Genomic DNA, 19189 nt, shown 5'->3' with positions numbered 1-19189 from the left:
CCACCAAAAAAAAAAAAAAAAAAACATACAGGAGTGTATAATTATCCTAATGGATATAATAACACACACACATATACGCATATATGTAATGTATGTAAATAAAATTCATTGTGTGTACATCTGGTATTTGGAATATTTGGTAATTCGTTTTTCCCCGTGTATTTACCCAGCCAGCCATGTTGACTTAACCCACAATCAGACCAAACCCAAACATGTGTGTGATTTTTTTCCCTCTCTCTTTCTCTCTCTGTCTTTCTCTGGCTCTTTCAACTGCACAAATTGCAGCACTCAACTCAACATACACCAAATGTGGGCGAACACGTTTTTATCGCACAAAACCAAATGCAATAAACGTTGATTAAAATAAATACACAAACTCACACACATACATAGATACGCATAAAAGAAAAACAAAGACGCAGACAGAGAGCGCGCCTATGTGTGCGAGTATATGTGTGAGAAGCGTCGACATATGGCCATGCACAAAATAATGAAGGCAATCAGCAAAGCAAAGCAAAGACTGCGACGTCAGCAGTGACAGTGACTGCAACGAGTTTACGTTATCAACAACAGCGAGAAAGAAAAAGACAAAACAACAACAAGAAAAAACATCAAAACTGCATAGAAGAAGCATCGTAAAATAATTAATGAAAATGCGCTGATTAATGCATTTTCAGTGTGTATTTGCTTTGTGTTATCAGTTTCGACAAAAGAAATAGAATGGTAAGAGGAAGCTTAACCAGCACATGCCATTCGCCCCGCAACGACGTCAATGAGCCACAGCTTTAAGGACTGTGACCTTTTGTCAAGCTGCGCAGCAGCAGCGCAGCGCCTGGATGCTGCTGCTGCTGCGACATAGACAAACAACGCGTTTACTATTTCGGGGCACGTATTTTTCATTGTTTAATGACCTTTAAAAAGCCAACGCAGACGCGGCGCCCACGCGCCTGCTGCGAGAAGGCCAACAGCAAAAGCAGCAACATCAACAAAAAACAACAACAACTCATCATAAACCCCTGCCCAGTTTTTTTTTACTTCTTCAGTGCTTCATCATCATCATCATCTTCATCTTCATGTCGTCTGCACACATACACATTAACATGTGCATGTATTTACACACGCATGGAGTTGCTGCTGTTGCTGCTTTTAATAAAGTAAACTAAACAATTTTCATTCTTGTCTCGTTTTTGTCTCGTCTTCACTTCGACTATGCACACGCACACATGCACATGCCAGCACACATAAACTCACACAAGCATCCACCTTTTTACCCCAACTCTACACCCCACCAACCCACCCACCCAGCTACAAGACAGAGTCAACAAACGGACACTCACACACACGAACACGCACACACAGAGAGATACACAGGCGACACACAGACAGCAAACTCTACTCCTCAACACAAGGAAAAAAAACTTTACTTTCTGCTGCCGGCGCTGCTTTAGCCTCAGTGACGTCGGCATCGGCGTCGACTTCGACGCAGTGTGTGCCGGCCCATCGTGGGGCGGCAGTGGTGAGTTTAAGCGCTGTGGTGAATGTTTGCTGAAAGAGAAAGGCAACAACGCCGCCGCATAGGCGAAAAGGCAACGTGCGTGTTCATTGAGAAACGAAAAATAAGAAGAAAAAAAACAGAAACAGAAATGGCAACAACAACAGCGATAAACAAGAGACAGCGCACAAGACGCTGACACCGGCCGGTCACTGGCTGGCATGGTGGGTGTTGTTGCCGTTGGTGGTGGTGGTGGGTGGTGAGTTGAGGGTGGACTTTGCTTAGCTGCTTGCGGTTTCGGGGGGTTTTTGGGGTGGTGGATACGCAAAGAGAGCGGCGCGCATACTTAATAATTGGCCACGCAAAATGCAAAATGCCAATGTAAAACCTATTATTGTGATTATTGTGGTATGGTTAATTACTAAGTATTATTAGAGTAGGTGGAGAGTGGGCGTTGCCACAGTCATGCTTGCATATTTTTTACAATAACTATTTGCATATCGCTCTTGTTTTCTTTGTGCAGCGATCTCGCATAGTAAAGCAAATACAGTTCAATGACACAAAACAAAAAATTCTTATCAGATTGCAAAAGAAGTGTTGTTCAATCGACATGTTTGTACAATTGATAAGTCAAAGAATTGCAGTGCCATCGAAACTTGAAAGTGAATTCTGAGCAGTGTGCGAGCAAGACGACAAAACAGAAGTAATAAGAAGATTAGAGGGGCAGGTGGGGTGTGCAAGACGTTGGAGCTGCTGCAATGCGGAAATTGCTTAAAAAATAACAAAAAGTCATGCACACATGGCCACACCTTGCACGGCACATTTATTGTTGTATTGGTATTTGTTGCTGTTGGAAGTTAACAAACTTACCTTTAGTGACGTCAAATCGATATCATCCAATGAACAATTCACCGATTGTGCCAGTTGTTGTTGTTGGTGCGCCATTTTGATTTTGATTTGTGTTTTTTTTTTGTATTTGATTCTTTATTTTTTTTTTGTTATTTGCCTGCTGCGGCTGCTGCTGCGCTGCTACTTCACAAAAACACAACGCACATACAGACACACACTGCTATGCAGGCTATGCACACCAACGCACACACATATACATATATATGCTTAAGCACACACTACTCACTCGCGCTGAGAGTGAGAAGGAACCACTCGCCGTCACTTTATTTATCGTTGCTTGTTGTTGTTGTGTTTTCGATAATTTTAATTTTTGTGAACTATGGAAGACAATAATTTTTAATTACAATTCGCAATGAACAAAAGGGAAGAATATTTATTATATGCGGCAATTAACAAGACAACAACTATTTGGCTATCAATTTATTTTTTTGTTGTCTTGTATTTGTTGCTGCCCATACAACTTTTCTCTTTTGTCAGTATGCGAGTTGTGCGTGTGTGTGTGAGCGAGCAATTCTGCCGATGTGTTTGTGTGAGTGTGTGTGTGTAACGTTTGGCAAACGGGCGCGGCACGCACTTTTTGCACTGATTTTTTAAGCAAACACTAGACGAATTTATTATTTAAAGCCGAAACGATTCAATATTCTTATTCTTTACCGGATTATTCACACACACACATTCACAGCAATACTCTGTGCTCTTCGTTATACACAACACTCGCACATACACATACATAAAGCATACACCGAAGTATATGTATACGTATGTTTGTGTAGGTAGACAGGAAAAAATCTGCCACTCGCTTTTTTCTCTTTTCGCCGTTTCGAAAATGCAATTTTGTGCGGTGTTATTTTCTCACATACTTTTGACGCGCACGGCGATTAGATGTTTATGAATTTTGCATAACTGTTGGCACAATGTACAACTGACTTGCCCAATTCTTAGCAAGTTCCGGTTTGTGCAAGTCGATGGAAAAAATTAAATAAATTTCGCGAGCGACACGGACGCGACACACGTCCGAACTCCGACGCAACAACAACAGAAATGTTACTACCCAGCTGTCTGGTCACTCTGAGCACACACATATTCAACAACAAATCTGTACATGGCACTGTAATGTTATTAACAGTTACTTTGATTTATTTCAAATAAGCTAGTTTTCCAATTGTGATACACTTAACAAATTAAATATTTATTACAATATTATCAATGGTTAATAACTCAGCATTCTCTTTTGGCTAATGTTAATTAAATGTTAAACTGAAAACGGATAAGATTTAAATTTAACAGCTGCTAGACAGAATAAAAGGAGCTTAGCAGCGAGCAGGTCAATAGTAGAACTGTTATTAACCAGCTGTTATTATACTGTTATGAATCATTTGAACCGATATATAACATCGATAATGTTAAACTCGTTTGAAACAAACGAACTTGTACAAAATAGGTATGGATTTAATTATTGAAAGAAATTCCTAATATTTAAGGTTTTCACTAATGATTAAATTGAAAAAAATAAGAATTTCCGATATTCTAATAGCCTAAAATTCATATCGATTTTATTCTGAAAGACTCGAAAAGCACTGTTATTGCAAAGAACGTTAACTTTAAAAGATGTGACCGTGGTAACTCATCGCAGAAAAGACGAATAAGACATGCAGCCAACTTCAAGATGCCAGCTTTGCGTTTCGTATGTTAATTTGCGTCACGTAGCTCATTTTGCGTTCACGTTGTTGCAAAGTATCGATTAGCGCATTGTGCACGCTTTTTGAATTAAATAAGTTAATGTACATTTATTATTCGTTTTTAAAAAGTTACTGCTAAAAAAGCCACATTGGTGATTCGCTAATTCTTAATTAGGAAACTTATTGAAACTATAATTTTGCTTAGAATGCACTCTAATTTATAAAACAAAATAAAGTTACCCGATTTGTAGAAATTTTTTAAATATCTATGATTAATTGTTGGAAACCAATTTGCTTAATATATTTTGCTTTCAATGAGAAAATTTATCCAAGCTATGACTTAAATTCAAATGTAACGGCCATGTTTCGTTAAAATGAATTTGAGTTCATTCCGTTTTCAGATGAACGACTTGAGTGGCGAACAAGTTCCGCAGACAAGTTCCATCCGAACTTGTTCTCAACGAAGCGCGGCGACGACACGAGTCTACAACCATTGTGAAGCCAGATCGCGAGTTGGCAAGACGTGCGTGAAACGAGCGCGCAACAAATTAACGAGAAATTTCAATACCGCAAAAAGCAAAAGCAAAGCAAACCGAAAAGTGCCAACAACAACAAAAGTAATACATGAATAAAACGTCAAGCTCTGTGCAAAAAAAAAAAACAAATACAACTTAAAGATTAATAATAGAACACAAAACGTTAAGCCGTTTTTTTTTGTTTTAACTGTTCTCTCGATTTAGTTGTTATTGTGACTGCCTCTCGAATGTTGTTATTGTGACTGCCTGTTGCTGCTGTTGTTGTTGTTGTTTTTGTGCTAATTAGAAAGAGCAAGAGAGTTGTCGGCTGCTTGCTACGCCGGCGTTTTAGAACGCGGCTATCTAATTGTTGGCCCAAAAAAAAAAAAACAACACCACAACTAAGAAAAAAAAAGCGGCGAAGCTGGTTTTTTGCGCATCAATGTGTGTGTATGTGTGCGAGAGAGAGTGTGTGTGTGTGTGCATTGGAATTTGTTAAAACGCGATCCGTATTAAGGTCAAAAGCAACAAGTGACAACGCTACAGGAATGCCAAGCATAAATTAATGCAGCAATAAATTAAATAAAACAAAAAAACAAATATATAAAGCAGATAAGCCAAAAAACGCTGTTGCTGCTTAAATAATAAATATAAAATTCTCTTCAATTCAACATTTTTTTCGGGCTTTTTCTATTGACAAAAACAAGAACAACAGAAAAGCAACATCAACGGCAAAGAACATCGGGAATAACACAAATCTACAGTGCCCTCGCAATATAGTGAACATAAATTTCTGAAGAGTGACAAAATATACAAAAAATTTACAAAATGAACAAAACTAATTAATTAACTACTTTAACTTATTTCTCACACTTATTTAAAAGTAAAATTGAATTTAATTTAAAATAAATTGGCAAAACTTTTCATAATTTCTAATGCCGCTTTTTAATAGTTCAATAAATTTAGAAGTTCTTTAAAGTGTAGTTAACATGTATTAAGAGAAACACAATAAGAATTTATGAAATAGCATTTCTAGTAGTGTTTACTGTAGCGAGCGTTCCCTGTATAATCTCCGACAATAACAACAACAACTTTCCGGTTTTTCTCTGATCTCTGCATCGTTTTCTTCTTATTTTGTTACGTGTGTTTATCGATCTTCTTTTTCGTGGCTTACGCGTTTTTTCGAGAGAACGAAGCGAATAGAGAGAGCAGAACAGAGAGAGCGAAATAGAGAACGCGTTTTAAAGTCGTGTCTAGTGAAAAATCTGTAAAGCAAAATAAATCAATTTTAATTCAAATCGCAGCGCCACACAATCAACACTAATACACCAACAACAACATCAAGAACAACTGCGACTTCGACTGCGACGCTGCAGGATTGCGAAGCTAAAAGGATAGAAAGAGAAGGAACGCGAAGGAGAGATCACGCCGTCTTGTTTTGTGTGTGCGCTACTTTTGCTACAAGGCTGCTGCTGTAAAAGAGCGAGTGCGAGAGAGCGGAAGCCGAAAACAAAAACAAATCAGAAAAGAGAAGAATTTCTTTCCTTGAACAGGATTTGAAAATAAATCATTCACGCTGGATTTAGGATACTACGAGGCTGTCAAAGGTAAACAAAATACATACGGTATTTCTTTTTTATACTTTTTCGATTTTCGATTCGAAATCAAAATACAATGCAAACGCTTTTATGCAATAGAGTCGAAAGCAAAGCGTTAAATAGCAATAATAATAACAACAGCAAATAAATAACAATGCGTTTCCATTCATTTCCAATTCAATTAACAACGCCATAATAACATTTTTATGCAGTCAACGCACCTGAAGCCAAGCCGCGTTTATGGCGTCCAATAAGCCACACAGACTCGATAAAACTTGTTGCATAATCGCCAATTCGAATCCAGTTTGGAGTATGACGCGCACTCTCAAACTGTACAGTTTGAATGAAGGGCGTCATAAAATTGCAAGAAGCACTGTCAAAGTTTTTGTTTTTTGCTTTTTGTCTATTTAGCATAGGCGAGAACGAGACAGCATAAGTGAGAGCTGCTAGCCAGCAAGTGTGTGTGTGCAGCCAGTTTACAGGTGGTGGTCATTAAGCCTGGCTTGTCGACGGGGCCGTAAACTAGGCTAAATAGGGTCTCTAGCCAAAGCACGTTTTGGTCGCTCGCTCGCTTTGCTTTGCTTGTCTCTCTTGCTCTGCGGTCGTTTTGGCTTGGGCTTGGTTTATTTTTAAACCGCATTCCGCGTGGCATTTGCCACTTACCAACACACACACACATTCACAGATTTACATACATATTGCTATGCACATTACCGTTAACGTTAGCAGCGGTTTAAGAGGCATTGAGCAGACAACGGCGCCGCTTGCTGTGATTTACAAGACAATTGCAATGACCAACGAGAGAGACAGATAGAGAGAACGAGAGACAATTGCACTAAATTAAATTACGCTTAACGGGGGCAGCCAAAGGCCAACGACGTCCACGCATACAAGCGCACACGCACACGCACACAAAGAGAGTGTAAGATCAATGCATGCAGAAGTGCAGTGCGTCAGCGGCTGTCAAACTGTAACAAAACATTCCTATTGGCAATCCAAGTTGGTCCATTTGATTCTTTGCTCTGCTTTTGTTTTCATTCTTTGACTGCCGCGGTTGCTGTCGCTGTCGCTGCTGCTGCAGCTGGCCACGTGTGTGCTCTTTGTTGCTCCCATTGCCGTTCTTAGTGCTGCTCTCCTTCCACTGCTGTTGCTGCTGATGGAGTGCTGCATTTTGTTGTTGGCGTGGCATTCTTTGGCGTTTTGCGCAATTTGTGCGCTGTACTTTGTGTGTGTGTTTGCTTTTAATACCCGCTAGCCAAAGGGTGAAAGGGTATTTATAACTGAGTGAGATAGAGCATTCATTTTTCGATTCTTTTAAAGCAAAAGCTATTAAATTTGAATGAATATTTCTTATACTCTAAATTATTTTTGTTTCGTCTAAAAATAACTAGCGGGTATTTCACAGTCCAGCTCACCTTTTTTTCGTATTTCAACATTCACAATTGAAAGTTGGCCACACATAATCCGCAGCGTTATATTCCAGTTCCACGTTTCCAGTTTCAGTTCCATTCCTCATCAATCACAGCATATTTTATTTAACACTTGCAATCAATCAAAAAGCTGGAATAAAATTTTATATTTTTTTATGAGCGGCTTTTCTTATTGAACAACATAAAATGTTGTACAAGCTCCATTCCAATTCCAAAAAGTTCGCCCCATTTATGATAATGATAAACATTTTTAATGATAATTGCGCAAGTTGAGTGCCCCTCAAGTTCTAATTAATTGAAAGACCCTGCAAAGGGCGTAAGACCTCTTGAATTAGTCCAATTGGCAAGCGAGACTGAAATGTATGCAGGAAACTTTTGAAGAAAGAGACGGCTAGAGTTACAAGTCAGAAAGATGATGAATGCTTTTAATCGCATTACAGATCTATGGAGGTTATCAAGACCTTGGAGGACCACCCAGATCTTTTCTATGACAAATTCAGTTCAATGATTTTGCACTGTATATTTGTGTGTTTACTCATTACTGCTGCAATTGTTATCAGTGCGAAACGTAAAGTCCAAAACAGCAAAGTAATCTCATTTCATAAATATTCTATATAGTATAGAGATTTTTTACTATATATGTATATACTATGCCTTATGTCATGCGACATCGTGATAAGCATTTTAAAAACCCCTTCAAGTTGATTTTGAATGATGCGATCACTTTTTAAATGCTATTTTTGGGCAAACAAAAATCGTTGATTCTAGCTTGACATTGAAAGAGCATTCCAGTTTTTGTTTTTTTTTTTTTATCGCTGACAGGTGAATTCAATTATAGTATTTGCATTCTAGCAGTTCCACATTGCTAAACTGGGTTAGTGTTAGTGGTAGATAGTTCCAATTGGTTGGAGCTGGTTGCCAAGTGTGTCAAGCAATTAGAAATAGCCGTAAGTTAAAGTGCAAAGCGAGAGAGACAGGGAAAGAGAGAGTGTCAGAGTGAGAGGGAGTCGCGTGTCTTTTCACTTGTCTAACAGACAACAAATGCGGCCAAGTCTTTTTCGTTTTTTTTCGTTTTTGGGAACGCCTGAACTTCACTCTATGGCATTTTCATTTTTCCTTCAGCCATTCAACTCGTTTTGCCATACCCTGTACTTCAAGTTGTAGATGGCAAATGTTAGACTTGAAAGCGAATGTGTGAAATGTGTTCATGCTTAATGGAGGCCACTTGTGCTGTGGCTAGTTAAAAGCTTAATTATACGAGTGCACACTTCAACTCTGAACTGCACAAAGTAGTTGCATTTCAAGTTATTTATGCATTACAAATACGCAAGTTGAGTAGCTTGAAGTAAACTGTTGGCAATTATGATAAAGCAAGGAGTGCTATAATCTATTCTTACAGGCAGCTGTGTATGTAAATAAATTACCATGCTATGTTATTAACTGCATGTTATTAGCATCAGTGATTATAATATGCAAAAGTCGAACATTAAAATGTTGTGGAAAGCCATTAATAAAGGAGGTAACAGCGAAATGTTACTTAACATTAACTAAATGTTAACAGTTAACGGTTATTCTAAAGTAAGCATAAGAGAATATGATTTAATATGTAAAAGTATAACATTCAAATGTTATGAAAAGGCATGAATAATGTCGCTAACAGTGAAATGTTATTTAACATTAACTAACTTTTAACATTTAACAGTTATTCTAAAGTAAGCATAAGAGAATGCTTACAGTATGAACATTATTTTTGTTAACATGCTATGTTATAAGCTTTATTGTAACATTTCACTGCTAGGTAATCACCTGTTAAATATATAACATTATGATATCGACAATTATTAATCTGCATTAGCAGATGAATGTTATTTTACATTTACTAAATGTTATCATTAAACTGTTAAGTTTAATGCCTTTATTTTGGCTGTTGAATTGTTTTAAGCCGAACATTAAAATGTTATGGTCGACCGGCAATAATAACAGCGTTAGCAGATAAATGTTATTTTCAATGTTATCTTTAAACTTTAAACTGTTAACTCTTAAATGTTATGCATTTCTCTGACATTTCATTTGGTTGTTAAATTGTTTAAAGCATAGCAGCAAGTCGTTCAATTTAAAGCGAATTTCCTTGATTGTTGGTTGCCTTTTTTCCTTGCCTTTTTTCGCGCGCGCCAAAAACAGCGACTTAGTCAAAGAGCAACAATAAATGCACATTCAAGGCTACAACAGCAATAGCAACAGCAACAGCAACGGCAACAGCAACTGTTGCAGCTACAGCTACAATCACACTGCCAACAATAATAACAACTCGCTTCAGTCAAACTGGTTTCCACATCTTGTGGTTTGCTTTCTTTTTTTGTGTTGTGTCGTTTTTGTTGCTCTGCTGTCTTCCTCTCTGCACGTAGCCAAAAAATATGCTAAAGTCATATCACAACAACAACAAGAGGGCACAGGAAATGCAGATACAGACACAGAGAGAAAGAGAGAGGGAGATAGAGAAAGACATTGACTTTATAAACAATTTGCGCGAATTGCAGTTGCATTTTTTTTCATTGTTATTTTTACACTATGTGAAGGGTCGGTCAGTTTTTCGTTTCGTTTTCTGAGTTGTTTACTTGCCACTCAACACTCGGTTGCACTGTGTGGGATTTTGGCAGTCGCCAGACAACTCGAGAAAAAGGCTCCAACTTGAGTTGGAGCATCTTATTGATTTTAATCAATCAAGAAATGTGAAGGGCACAGGGCGAGAAATACTTAAACTTTTTAGAATCATCAGCAGCTTACGTAATGCTTTAAGTGAAAGCCAAGTTTCCATACAATGAGCTTTGTCAAAGTCTCTGTATGGAGCGAAAGTTCATCAAAATGTGCTTTTGAACGTTGATCTTTTTTTAATAGCTATAACTTTACCATTTCTGCTCACTTAATCCGATCTCCATACAACATCCTCTTCTACTACTTTATTTTTTTTTAGTTGTCATTTATGCCATTCCCCTTTTCAACTAGAAATAAATAAAATACGCAAAAAAAAAACATAACAAAAAGTCTGTTTCAACTCACGGTTCACCTGTTCCATTATCATAGAAAAATCGGCTGTGGCAACCTTGAAACTCGCCTCGCCTTCCGCTGACTGAGTGAAATTTCTCACTAAAAAAAGACGTCTCTCTCCCTCTCGTTTTTTGTTTTTGTTTTGCTTTTGCGTTTTTGGTTTTGATTTTTGTGTGTTTTTGCTTTTGCATTTTTGTGATTTTTTGTGTCTTTGTTTTCAAGTTTGGAGTCGCACCATAAAAACATTTTTGAGTCGCATTTTTTTTTGTTAAAACTTATTTATTATGTAGCTACTTTTGCCGTATTATGGAATTTGGCTAATCAAGTCAAGTGTTTTTTTTTTCTCTACGATTTTTTCGTCGAAATTCTTGTGCATTTTTTTGTTTGTGTAAATTATGTCAAATAATTTATGTAGAATTCCAAGCAATCAATGATAGTTGAGCGCTTAGTTCATAGATCATTTTACTCATTATTGAATGAATGATTCATAGACGTAGAAAGCTGACTCAGAATTCTTGAAAAATGTGCAAAGACAACTTTCATCTCTAATATCAAGATTTGTTTTGCGGAGGAAGTAATTATTCAAGTTATTAAAAGAAGATGAATAACGGTTGATTTAGAAGTTGATTAGAAAATAATGTGTAGAGAAATATTTTAGATTTTTGGTTGTTCCAGATTTCAAAGAATTTTACCCTTTTATATTGCTATGCGGAAATGTGACAAATATTTGTTAAAAAGTTATTAAAAGAAGATGATTAACGGTTGAGTTAGAAGTTGATTAGAAAATAATGTGTAGAGAAGTTTGTTGATTTTGATCGTTCCAGACTTGAAAGAATATTTCCCATTTATATTTTTTTACTAAGTTATTGCTATGCGGAAATGCGACAAATATTTGTTGAAGCTCGCATTCCTTGAATAAACTAGCTTGAGCTTATCAGCTGCCTGAAGCCTTCTAGACTCAGTAGGCGTGGCCTCAATTGCGGGGGGCACAAAAAAAAAAATCTAAAAAAGAAACAAAAGCAAAACTTATCGCAACCTTGACGTTGGCTTTAATTTTGGCAAATTGCTGGCAATCTGGAGCTGCCCAAAAACAACAAACGAACGAATGAAACGAAAATTTAATAACGTCTGCGAATAAATTGCGATGCCTGGTCATTGATGTTGCTCTTGATGTTGCTGCTTGTTGTTGTTCTTGCAGCAGCTTCGTCCGTGGGCCCAATCAAAATATTTAGCTTATTTAGTTGCAAAAAGTCAACAAACAGACGAAGCACAAAAAAAAATCACTAAAGATTCATCCACATCGTGAGAGTTGGAGGCAACAAAGTTTTCAATTTTTTCTCTTCTGTTTTTTGTTTTTTGCTGCGCCGACGCGAACGCGACTGCGGACGACGACTTCACATTAAGCATACGCCGCATGGGCCAAGCTGGTTGAACTGTGAGCTCGCCTCGGGCAATTAATTACATTTTGCGCACTTTGTTTCCGCTTTACACCGGGCGGTGGTAGAATTTCGTTGTAGTCGTCGCTCTTGCTGTAATTATTTTCCAAGTACTATGTATATGCCTCATTTTTCTTCATCAGCTTCAGCTTCATCTTTTCTTTTTTCTTTTTTTTTGCCTTTCCCGTTGCTCTCTGTGTGTGTTTGTTTGTTGCAGCTAACAGCCCAAAAGACTAAAGCGCAAAAACAAAAAGAATGAAAAGAAAGAAATGTAAAAGAATGAAGACACACAAAGATGAAGCCATAAAAATGCCGCTGCTTTTGCTTCTTTGCTACTCTTATTGTTGTTGTTGTTGCTGTTGGCTTTTGTATTTGTGCAGCTGCCTCGGAAGGTGTTGATGATATGGCCCCAATGCCTTTCCGCCGGAGGGGCATTGATTTTGTTGCAGCCACAGCCACAACAAACGGCAAACGGCAGCTGAAAACGAGCCGCAGATGCTCTCTAAGGGATAGCGGGATATAATAATGATTAGTCACAAATAAAACAAATAATATTCCATAAAACACATAATAGCGGGAGATAATAATGACAAGTGGAAAAGAAATTGAATAATAGAATAGGAATAACATTAAATAAAAATGCAAATGTAAGTTCAATATAAATAATAGAAAAAGAATACTAGTAACATTAAAATATATAATTTTATTTGGCAAAAAAAAATAAATTAAAGGGTTTATAAAAAGTTATAAATTACATTTGAATATTAGGGATCAGAAAATTAATTATCAACAATAATAGTAATTATAATAATAGGTAATAATAAAAATGGTAATAATAATAATAATAAATAATAAAAAAAAACAGATAATAATGATAAGTGAAAAAGAAGTTAAATAATATAAAAGCAAAAAAACAAGAAAGCGAGTATATTCCATTTTTAATGAGAATACTACCAAATTAATATACCGAAAAAGTACTGAAATATACCAAAGAGTCGAGTGTGCTCCATTTTCAATACCAAATTAATATAATGCAAAATACTCAAATATACCAAAGAGGCGAGTGCGCTTTATTTTCAATAAACATAATACCAAAGGCTGTATTTGGTATAATAATATACTATTACATTCAAAATATACCATAGAGGACAAAATATAAATTGTACAAAATTCTTTGTATTTAAAAAAATGGGTAATAAAAAATAATACTTAATTCAAATTGATAAAATTCATTCATATTTTAAAAATACTTAATTCAAAATGATTAAATTCATTAGTATTTTAAAATACTGAATTCAATTTAGTACTTTTTGCAACATTACTTAAAATGCCCAGACTAGATATCATTCGTTTTTTCATTGCTAATTCCTTATTTAGTTTTGTTCACAGCCTTTGTCATAGTTAATATGCCCGTAAAGAAAGTGTATTGCAGTGCGCAGCGAGCAAGAAGTCTGCGCATTTGTGCGCTACTCGTAAATTGTTGGCCCCCTTTTTTGCATACGCTTTCCACGTACTCGAACTGAGTACTCGCTTTCGTATTCGCATTCGTATTCGCTTTTGTATTCGTATTCTCGTTCTTGTATGTATGAATAAATTATGCCCTAAGCGTCGTCCGACCATCGATCGAAATCAAAAAGCGTAACAACAAAACAGAAATGCCAAAAAAATTCTTAGCTCTCTGCGCTCAGCTCAGCTGTGAAATGTGAGCCAAAAGACGAGTTCAAAATCAAAGCCCTGAGACTTACCTTAAAACTTACAAGCAACCACCTTTTTTTTGCCTTGCTGCTAGCTTTTGCTGTTTGACATTCTTAGGCGTATTTTGTTTGTATTACTCTCGTTCCACTTTTTTTTATACCTGCGATGGTCATAATGTACTCATATAAAGATGACAATTTCAGCCTATTTATGGAGTAAGCACGTTATCGGCGGAAGAGCTGAGTTAGGCTCAAGTGGCTTGGGCCAATTTATGAGTATTTATTTCCAGTTCTAATCGAGCACTGGACACATTAACTATCTATCTATGTGGATCGATAGATAGTGCCGACAATACCAACTGACTAACTGTCTTATCAATTGCAAACAGGTGTGATGATAAAATATTGCAAATATCAACTGCACAAAAGTGAGCACTGTGTATGCAATACAGGCCATGATGTCAGAGCCAAGTTGCGATCGTCTGACTCATATACTATATAGCGAGAATAGCTGTACAAACCAAAGACTAGTCTTGGGTGAGAGCTAACTGTGTAAGTCTTGTCTGTCTTGTCTGTTGAGACTTGTCTTGATTAATTAGCTGGGAACAACACACGCTCTCTTTAGTTCTCTCTCTCGCTCTCTCTCTTTATGATGATGATGATGCGAAATGACTATGAATGTTGTCTAGCAGTCATGACTAGAACTACTCAAGTCATCAACAATTAAATACACACATAAAACTCGACATTAAACAAATGTATTTTGCATTTGCATTCAATGTGCGCGCACACACAGAGCTTAAAAGTTACGATTCCCCTAACCTTGAGTTCCGACTCACCTACTCTCTTTTCTCTATCTCTATCTCTCTCGATTTCTACTGGAATATATTAAACTAACTGCAATAACAGAGTTCTCGCTCTAGAACTTGCATAAATGTATAAATATGACTTTGGTATTTGCTTTTCGCTGTTATTATTATTATTGTTGTTGAACATTCTTCAAGCTATTGACGACTGTTGACTTTTAAATTAAAAGCGAGGCGTAAAATATTGTTAACACTTTGTATTCGTGACACACTCACGGGGTTAAGAAATTGCGGTCATAATAGAGGTGTTATATTCTGAACAAAAATGACAATTAAACGTATGTTTAAAGAGCTTTGTTATTTTTAATGTATATTAACATTAACTGTTGTTTTATACTATAAGTAAGTATTCTACTGAAGTGTACTATACTATAGTATAACTTTATATATAGTATAAGTAAAGTTTTATAATGAAGTATAGTCTACTATAGTATAACTTATATTATATAACTTTACTTATAGTATACTATAGTATAACTTATAATATACTGAATATGGTCTACAACTTCAGTATAAAACTTTACTCATAGTATAAAACAACAGTGAATAAAAATTCAAAATAACAAATTGCACTTTTAAACATACGTTTAATTAAATTATCATAACTAATATTTTTCAGAAATATTTAGCATTAATAATATTAGAGTTGCAAATTTTAATAGGTTCCCGTTTCCGCATTTGCTTCCAGTTTAACTGGAATCTGCCTAAAGCATTAAACTTTTATTTTAGAGAATGAATATGAATTGTTTTGCATATATAACGGCAAATGGAAATACTTGTTTAAGCATTTATTTGCTGGCATTTTTAAATGTGAAAGATGACTTTCTTTCAATTGATTTATCTGTCAAACTGTACAAATGTTAAAGGTTACATACAGTCTGAACACATCACCTTGGATATAATATTACTCAAGTTGCTTTGTTAAAAGCAGCAGACAAACAAATTGTGAACAAGCCAGAAGAATTCTTGACTTGAGTTGACAACTCTTTCGGAGCGTAGCAAACAGTTTGTGAGAATCAGGGGTACCAGGTACGCGCAGGGTATAATTACACGGTTAAATAACAAAATATTTGCTTAAACGCTGACATCAACCAGTAATTGGCAGCTTGGCAGCGAACAGCACAGAGATAGAGCGAGAGAGATAAAGTAATAGAGCGAGATAGAAGCAAAGAAAGACCCCGAAAAAATACAGAAAACTCGTGCCCCGTTCGAGGAGCTGTTAACTACAAAGAAAAAAATAAAATGATGTGTGTTGAAGCTACAAATTTTGGTTGCTTCTCGAGAGATTCTTTACCGGTTTTATTTTTTGTCAAAAAAACTGTTGCGTCTGTTTAGCATTGTAGCGTGAAGTTAATTTTTAGAGTTTTTTTTTATTTTTGTTTGGCTTATTTATTTACGAATTTTTATTATGACGCTGCTGCGGCATCTCTTTATCAACGGTATCGAGACGGAGACAGTTCTCCACTCGACTCTGTCACACAATTTGCATATGCCGAAACGTGAAACACGTTTTGCATTTTTGGTTTTTATTTTTTTCGGCCCACCCGGCAACGAGGTAACATCGGAGGAGACGCCTCCAATCACTTGAGGCGACATCCAGTCGCAGCAAGGGGCGTGAAAAGTGTCAAGCTAAAAAAAAAACTAAAAATCTGCAGTCGAGTGTGCTCTACTGTGAGATACGATATAGCTACAAATGTACTAAAAATATGCCACAAAAATACTAAATATATACTACAAGATACTACAAATATACTACAAAATACTAAATATATGCCACACCATACTGAAACTGGGCCACAAAAATACTAAAAATATCCCACAGAAATACTTAAATTACACCAAAGACTTAATTTGGTATATTAATATACTACTACATTTAAAATATACCATATAGCACTAAACATTCCAGATTGTCAGTCAAAACAACTTTACGAATATACTAAAAATATACCATAAATGCTGAAATATACCAAAGGTTTTATTTGGTATATTGATAAAGTACTACATTCTGGTATATTTTGAAGAACTAAACATTGTCAGTCAAAACAACTACTGCCTATTAAACTTAATTTCTGCCAGCACAAAGTTATAATACCCTTTTACGCTATGGTTAACGGGTATAAGAAAGATATAGAAGACTACGAAGAATTGGCTAAGCAGCTTTAGATAATGAAAAGAAGCTCCCAGAAATATAAATGTGCAAAAGATAATTTTGTTTAGAGTAGAACCTAGTCAAGATTTGCTTTTATTACAAGATATATATTTAACATAAGCTACTGTATACAAACACTTTTGTAATTTATGCACCAAAAAAAAAAGACAACCGCAAAAGGTTGAAAAAATACTATAAAAAAATTCAACTCATATTTGTGGTTTTTTTGTTTTGTCAATAACGTCATCAAAAATGAATTTTATCATGTAATTTTAAACGGTTTTTTATTTTATTGTTGTCTCTTTGTTTTTGTGAATAAATTGTGAACATTGTGCTGTTTGCGCAACGTGCTTTCGACTTCAAAATGCAATTGGCAGTAGAAATGTGAATTATTGTTGTCTTCTTTGGGGTTTGGTTGTAATAACAAACCCATATCACAGTTCGTGTCTCATCAAAAACACATTGAAATCGTTTGAAATTCATTTAAAATCCATAACTTTTGGTTTAAAGCCTTATCACATGTTGTTAACAAATCTCCAAGGCTGGTGGTCCATTCAAAAATGAAGAGAGAGAGAGAGAACTTGAAATATATTTCCATTAATGGTATTTACAAATAAACGAGGCAATTAAAATGCTTGTCTATAAACGAAAAATATGAAAATAATATTATTATGATCAAGTCGACACTTGAATAAATATTGAAGAGGAGGAGGAGGCGGGGATGAGAGACATTTTCAGGGCTTAGCCAATTAAAAATTCAATGGACGATTGAAAACGCGCTTTACCCTATCACATGTTTACAATTACTCACATGAATTCGTCGAGGCATCTTCAAGATACAAGCTGCGACTATGTGACTATCTTTGTGCCTCTCTGCGCCTATTTCATATTTATTTTTGGGTCTCTTGGGTTACAAAATGAGCTGTCAAATGGAATTGAAATGTTCACTGACGATCTTCATTCCGATTGCCGTCGATTGCCTTGCTTGTTGTTCTGTTCAGTTCTCTGTGTGTGTGTTTTGGTACATTTTAATTAAAACTAAAGCGTTGCGAGGGCCGCCAAGTCGATAGCAGTCAACTCTATTCTCGATAACACTTTTATTTCTTTGCTCTTTTGCTTGGCAACTTCCTGCGAAACGCAAACGGAAATATCCATTGCGTTTATTTGCGTTTCTTTTTTGGGGTGTTAAACATCACTCATCGTAGTTGCGTAAATATTTACCCCTTTGGCTTTGGATTTGCTTCGGAAAAAAAAGCGTTTGTCATTAGCAAACACACAGTATATATCGGTATATAGTATATACGGCATGTGACTCATTTGCCGCTTGTTGTTGAGTTTCCCAATTTGGACGCACACGTGTTGAGAGCGGCGGCATATGCAAATCATTTCATTACGATCGCATCGCTTCGCATCGAACTTGAGCTTGATTAAGTCATACGCCGGTTTAAGAAGGAAATGATATTTGTGTTGTGCGCCTTGTGGGTTGTTCAAGCTTAGAGAGAGAGACAATGCTTATTAATTACAGATGTGTGTGACAGCAACTTCAAATGGTCACACGGCCCAGAAAACGGGTTGACTTCCAAGTTCCTTTCTTAAATAGAACTTGGAAATGAATATCTAATCTAGAAAAGAATTTCTACCTACCTAAGCGAGTGTGCTAATTTGAGCGATTCGGATATTTGTAGGCATTCAACTATGAACTATGAAATTAATATTTACGAACTTAGGGCTACTTTTTTGTAGCCGCTTCTCATGGGGTATTGAAACTTTGTGACTATGTAATGTATTTAATGGGATGAAAAATCTATCTTCGTCCTTATCAAGTACATATATTTTTTATCTGCCTTTCTTATATGTTATAATCATGTCCTTATTTCTGTCAGTTATTCTTGGAATAATTTTATATGGTTTGGTTGAAAAATCTGGTTTATTTTTATTGTATATTTTGAAGTTGGTATATTGATATACAAACATATATCTTAAGCATATTTATAATATATTTTGGAGTTAGTAGTATATTGAAAAATAATTAAGGTATATTTTATGGTATACTTTAAACGTAGTAGTATATTTTAGTACAAAATATAGCTTGAGGTATATTTTAGTATTTTTCGGTATACTAATTTGGTATATTTTGACGATAATACGGTGTTCGCTTTTTTTGTGGATTTCCTACTCGTTTTAATTACTTCGATTGTAATGAAATCTTTATAATACGTTATGGTTACTACTTCGTTAAATGTTTGACTTGTCTACCAGCAAAGCTTTGTAACCTCTACCCTTATCAAAGTTGTCGGAGTTTTTTTAATTAATAACTATAATTTCAACTTGTTCAAATCAGCGTGGAAATCTTTTAATTGTTTTACTTGTAGC

At 35.9% G+C, this 19189-nt stretch overlaps 2 protein-coding genes across 11 annotated transcripts in view; one reads left to right on the top strand and one right to left on the bottom strand.

The window, feature by feature from the left end:
* Window positions 1-3449, bottom strand: part of LOC117566340 (serine/threonine-protein kinase mig-15) — a 37887-nt gene extending 34438 nt beyond the window's left edge. For 5 of the 10 annotated variants that reach the window (XM_034245814.2, XM_052005472.1, XM_052005468.1 and 2 more), the window contains exons 1-2: window positions 3262-3448; window positions 2363-2718 (exon numbers count right to left, since the gene is read on the bottom strand). In XM_034245814.2, the coding sequence (XP_034101705.1) occupies window positions 2363-2437 (75 nt within the window). In that variant the 5' untranslated portion in view covers window positions 2438-2718; window positions 3262-3448. Of the gene's footprint in view, window positions 1-2362; window positions 2719-3257 lie in introns of all 10 variants that reach the window. The other 5 variants (XM_034245820.2, XM_052005474.1, XM_052005470.1 and 2 more) reach the window with 3 other exon arrangements.
* Window positions 3450-4563: 1114 nt separating this feature from the next.
* Window positions 4564-19189, top strand: part of LOC117569421 (spectrin beta chain, non-erythrocytic 1) — a 40283-nt gene continuing 25657 nt past the window's right edge. The window contains exons 1-2 of the mRNA XM_034250576.2: window positions 4564-4697; window positions 5900-6202. The gene's annotated coding sequence lies outside the window, so the exon portion shown is untranslated. The remainder of the gene's footprint in view (window positions 4698-5899; window positions 6203-19189) is intronic.

Source organism: Drosophila albomicans, chromosome 3 (assembly GCF_009650485.2).
Source record: "Drosophila albomicans strain 15112-1751.03 chromosome 3, ASM965048v2, whole genome shotgun sequence".
Classification (NCBI taxonomy): domain Eukaryota; kingdom Metazoa; phylum Arthropoda; class Insecta; order Diptera; family Drosophilidae; genus Drosophila; species Drosophila albomicans.
The sequence above is the reverse complement of the archived record's forward strand: the minus strand, read 5'-3'. Positions and strand labels throughout refer to the sequence as shown.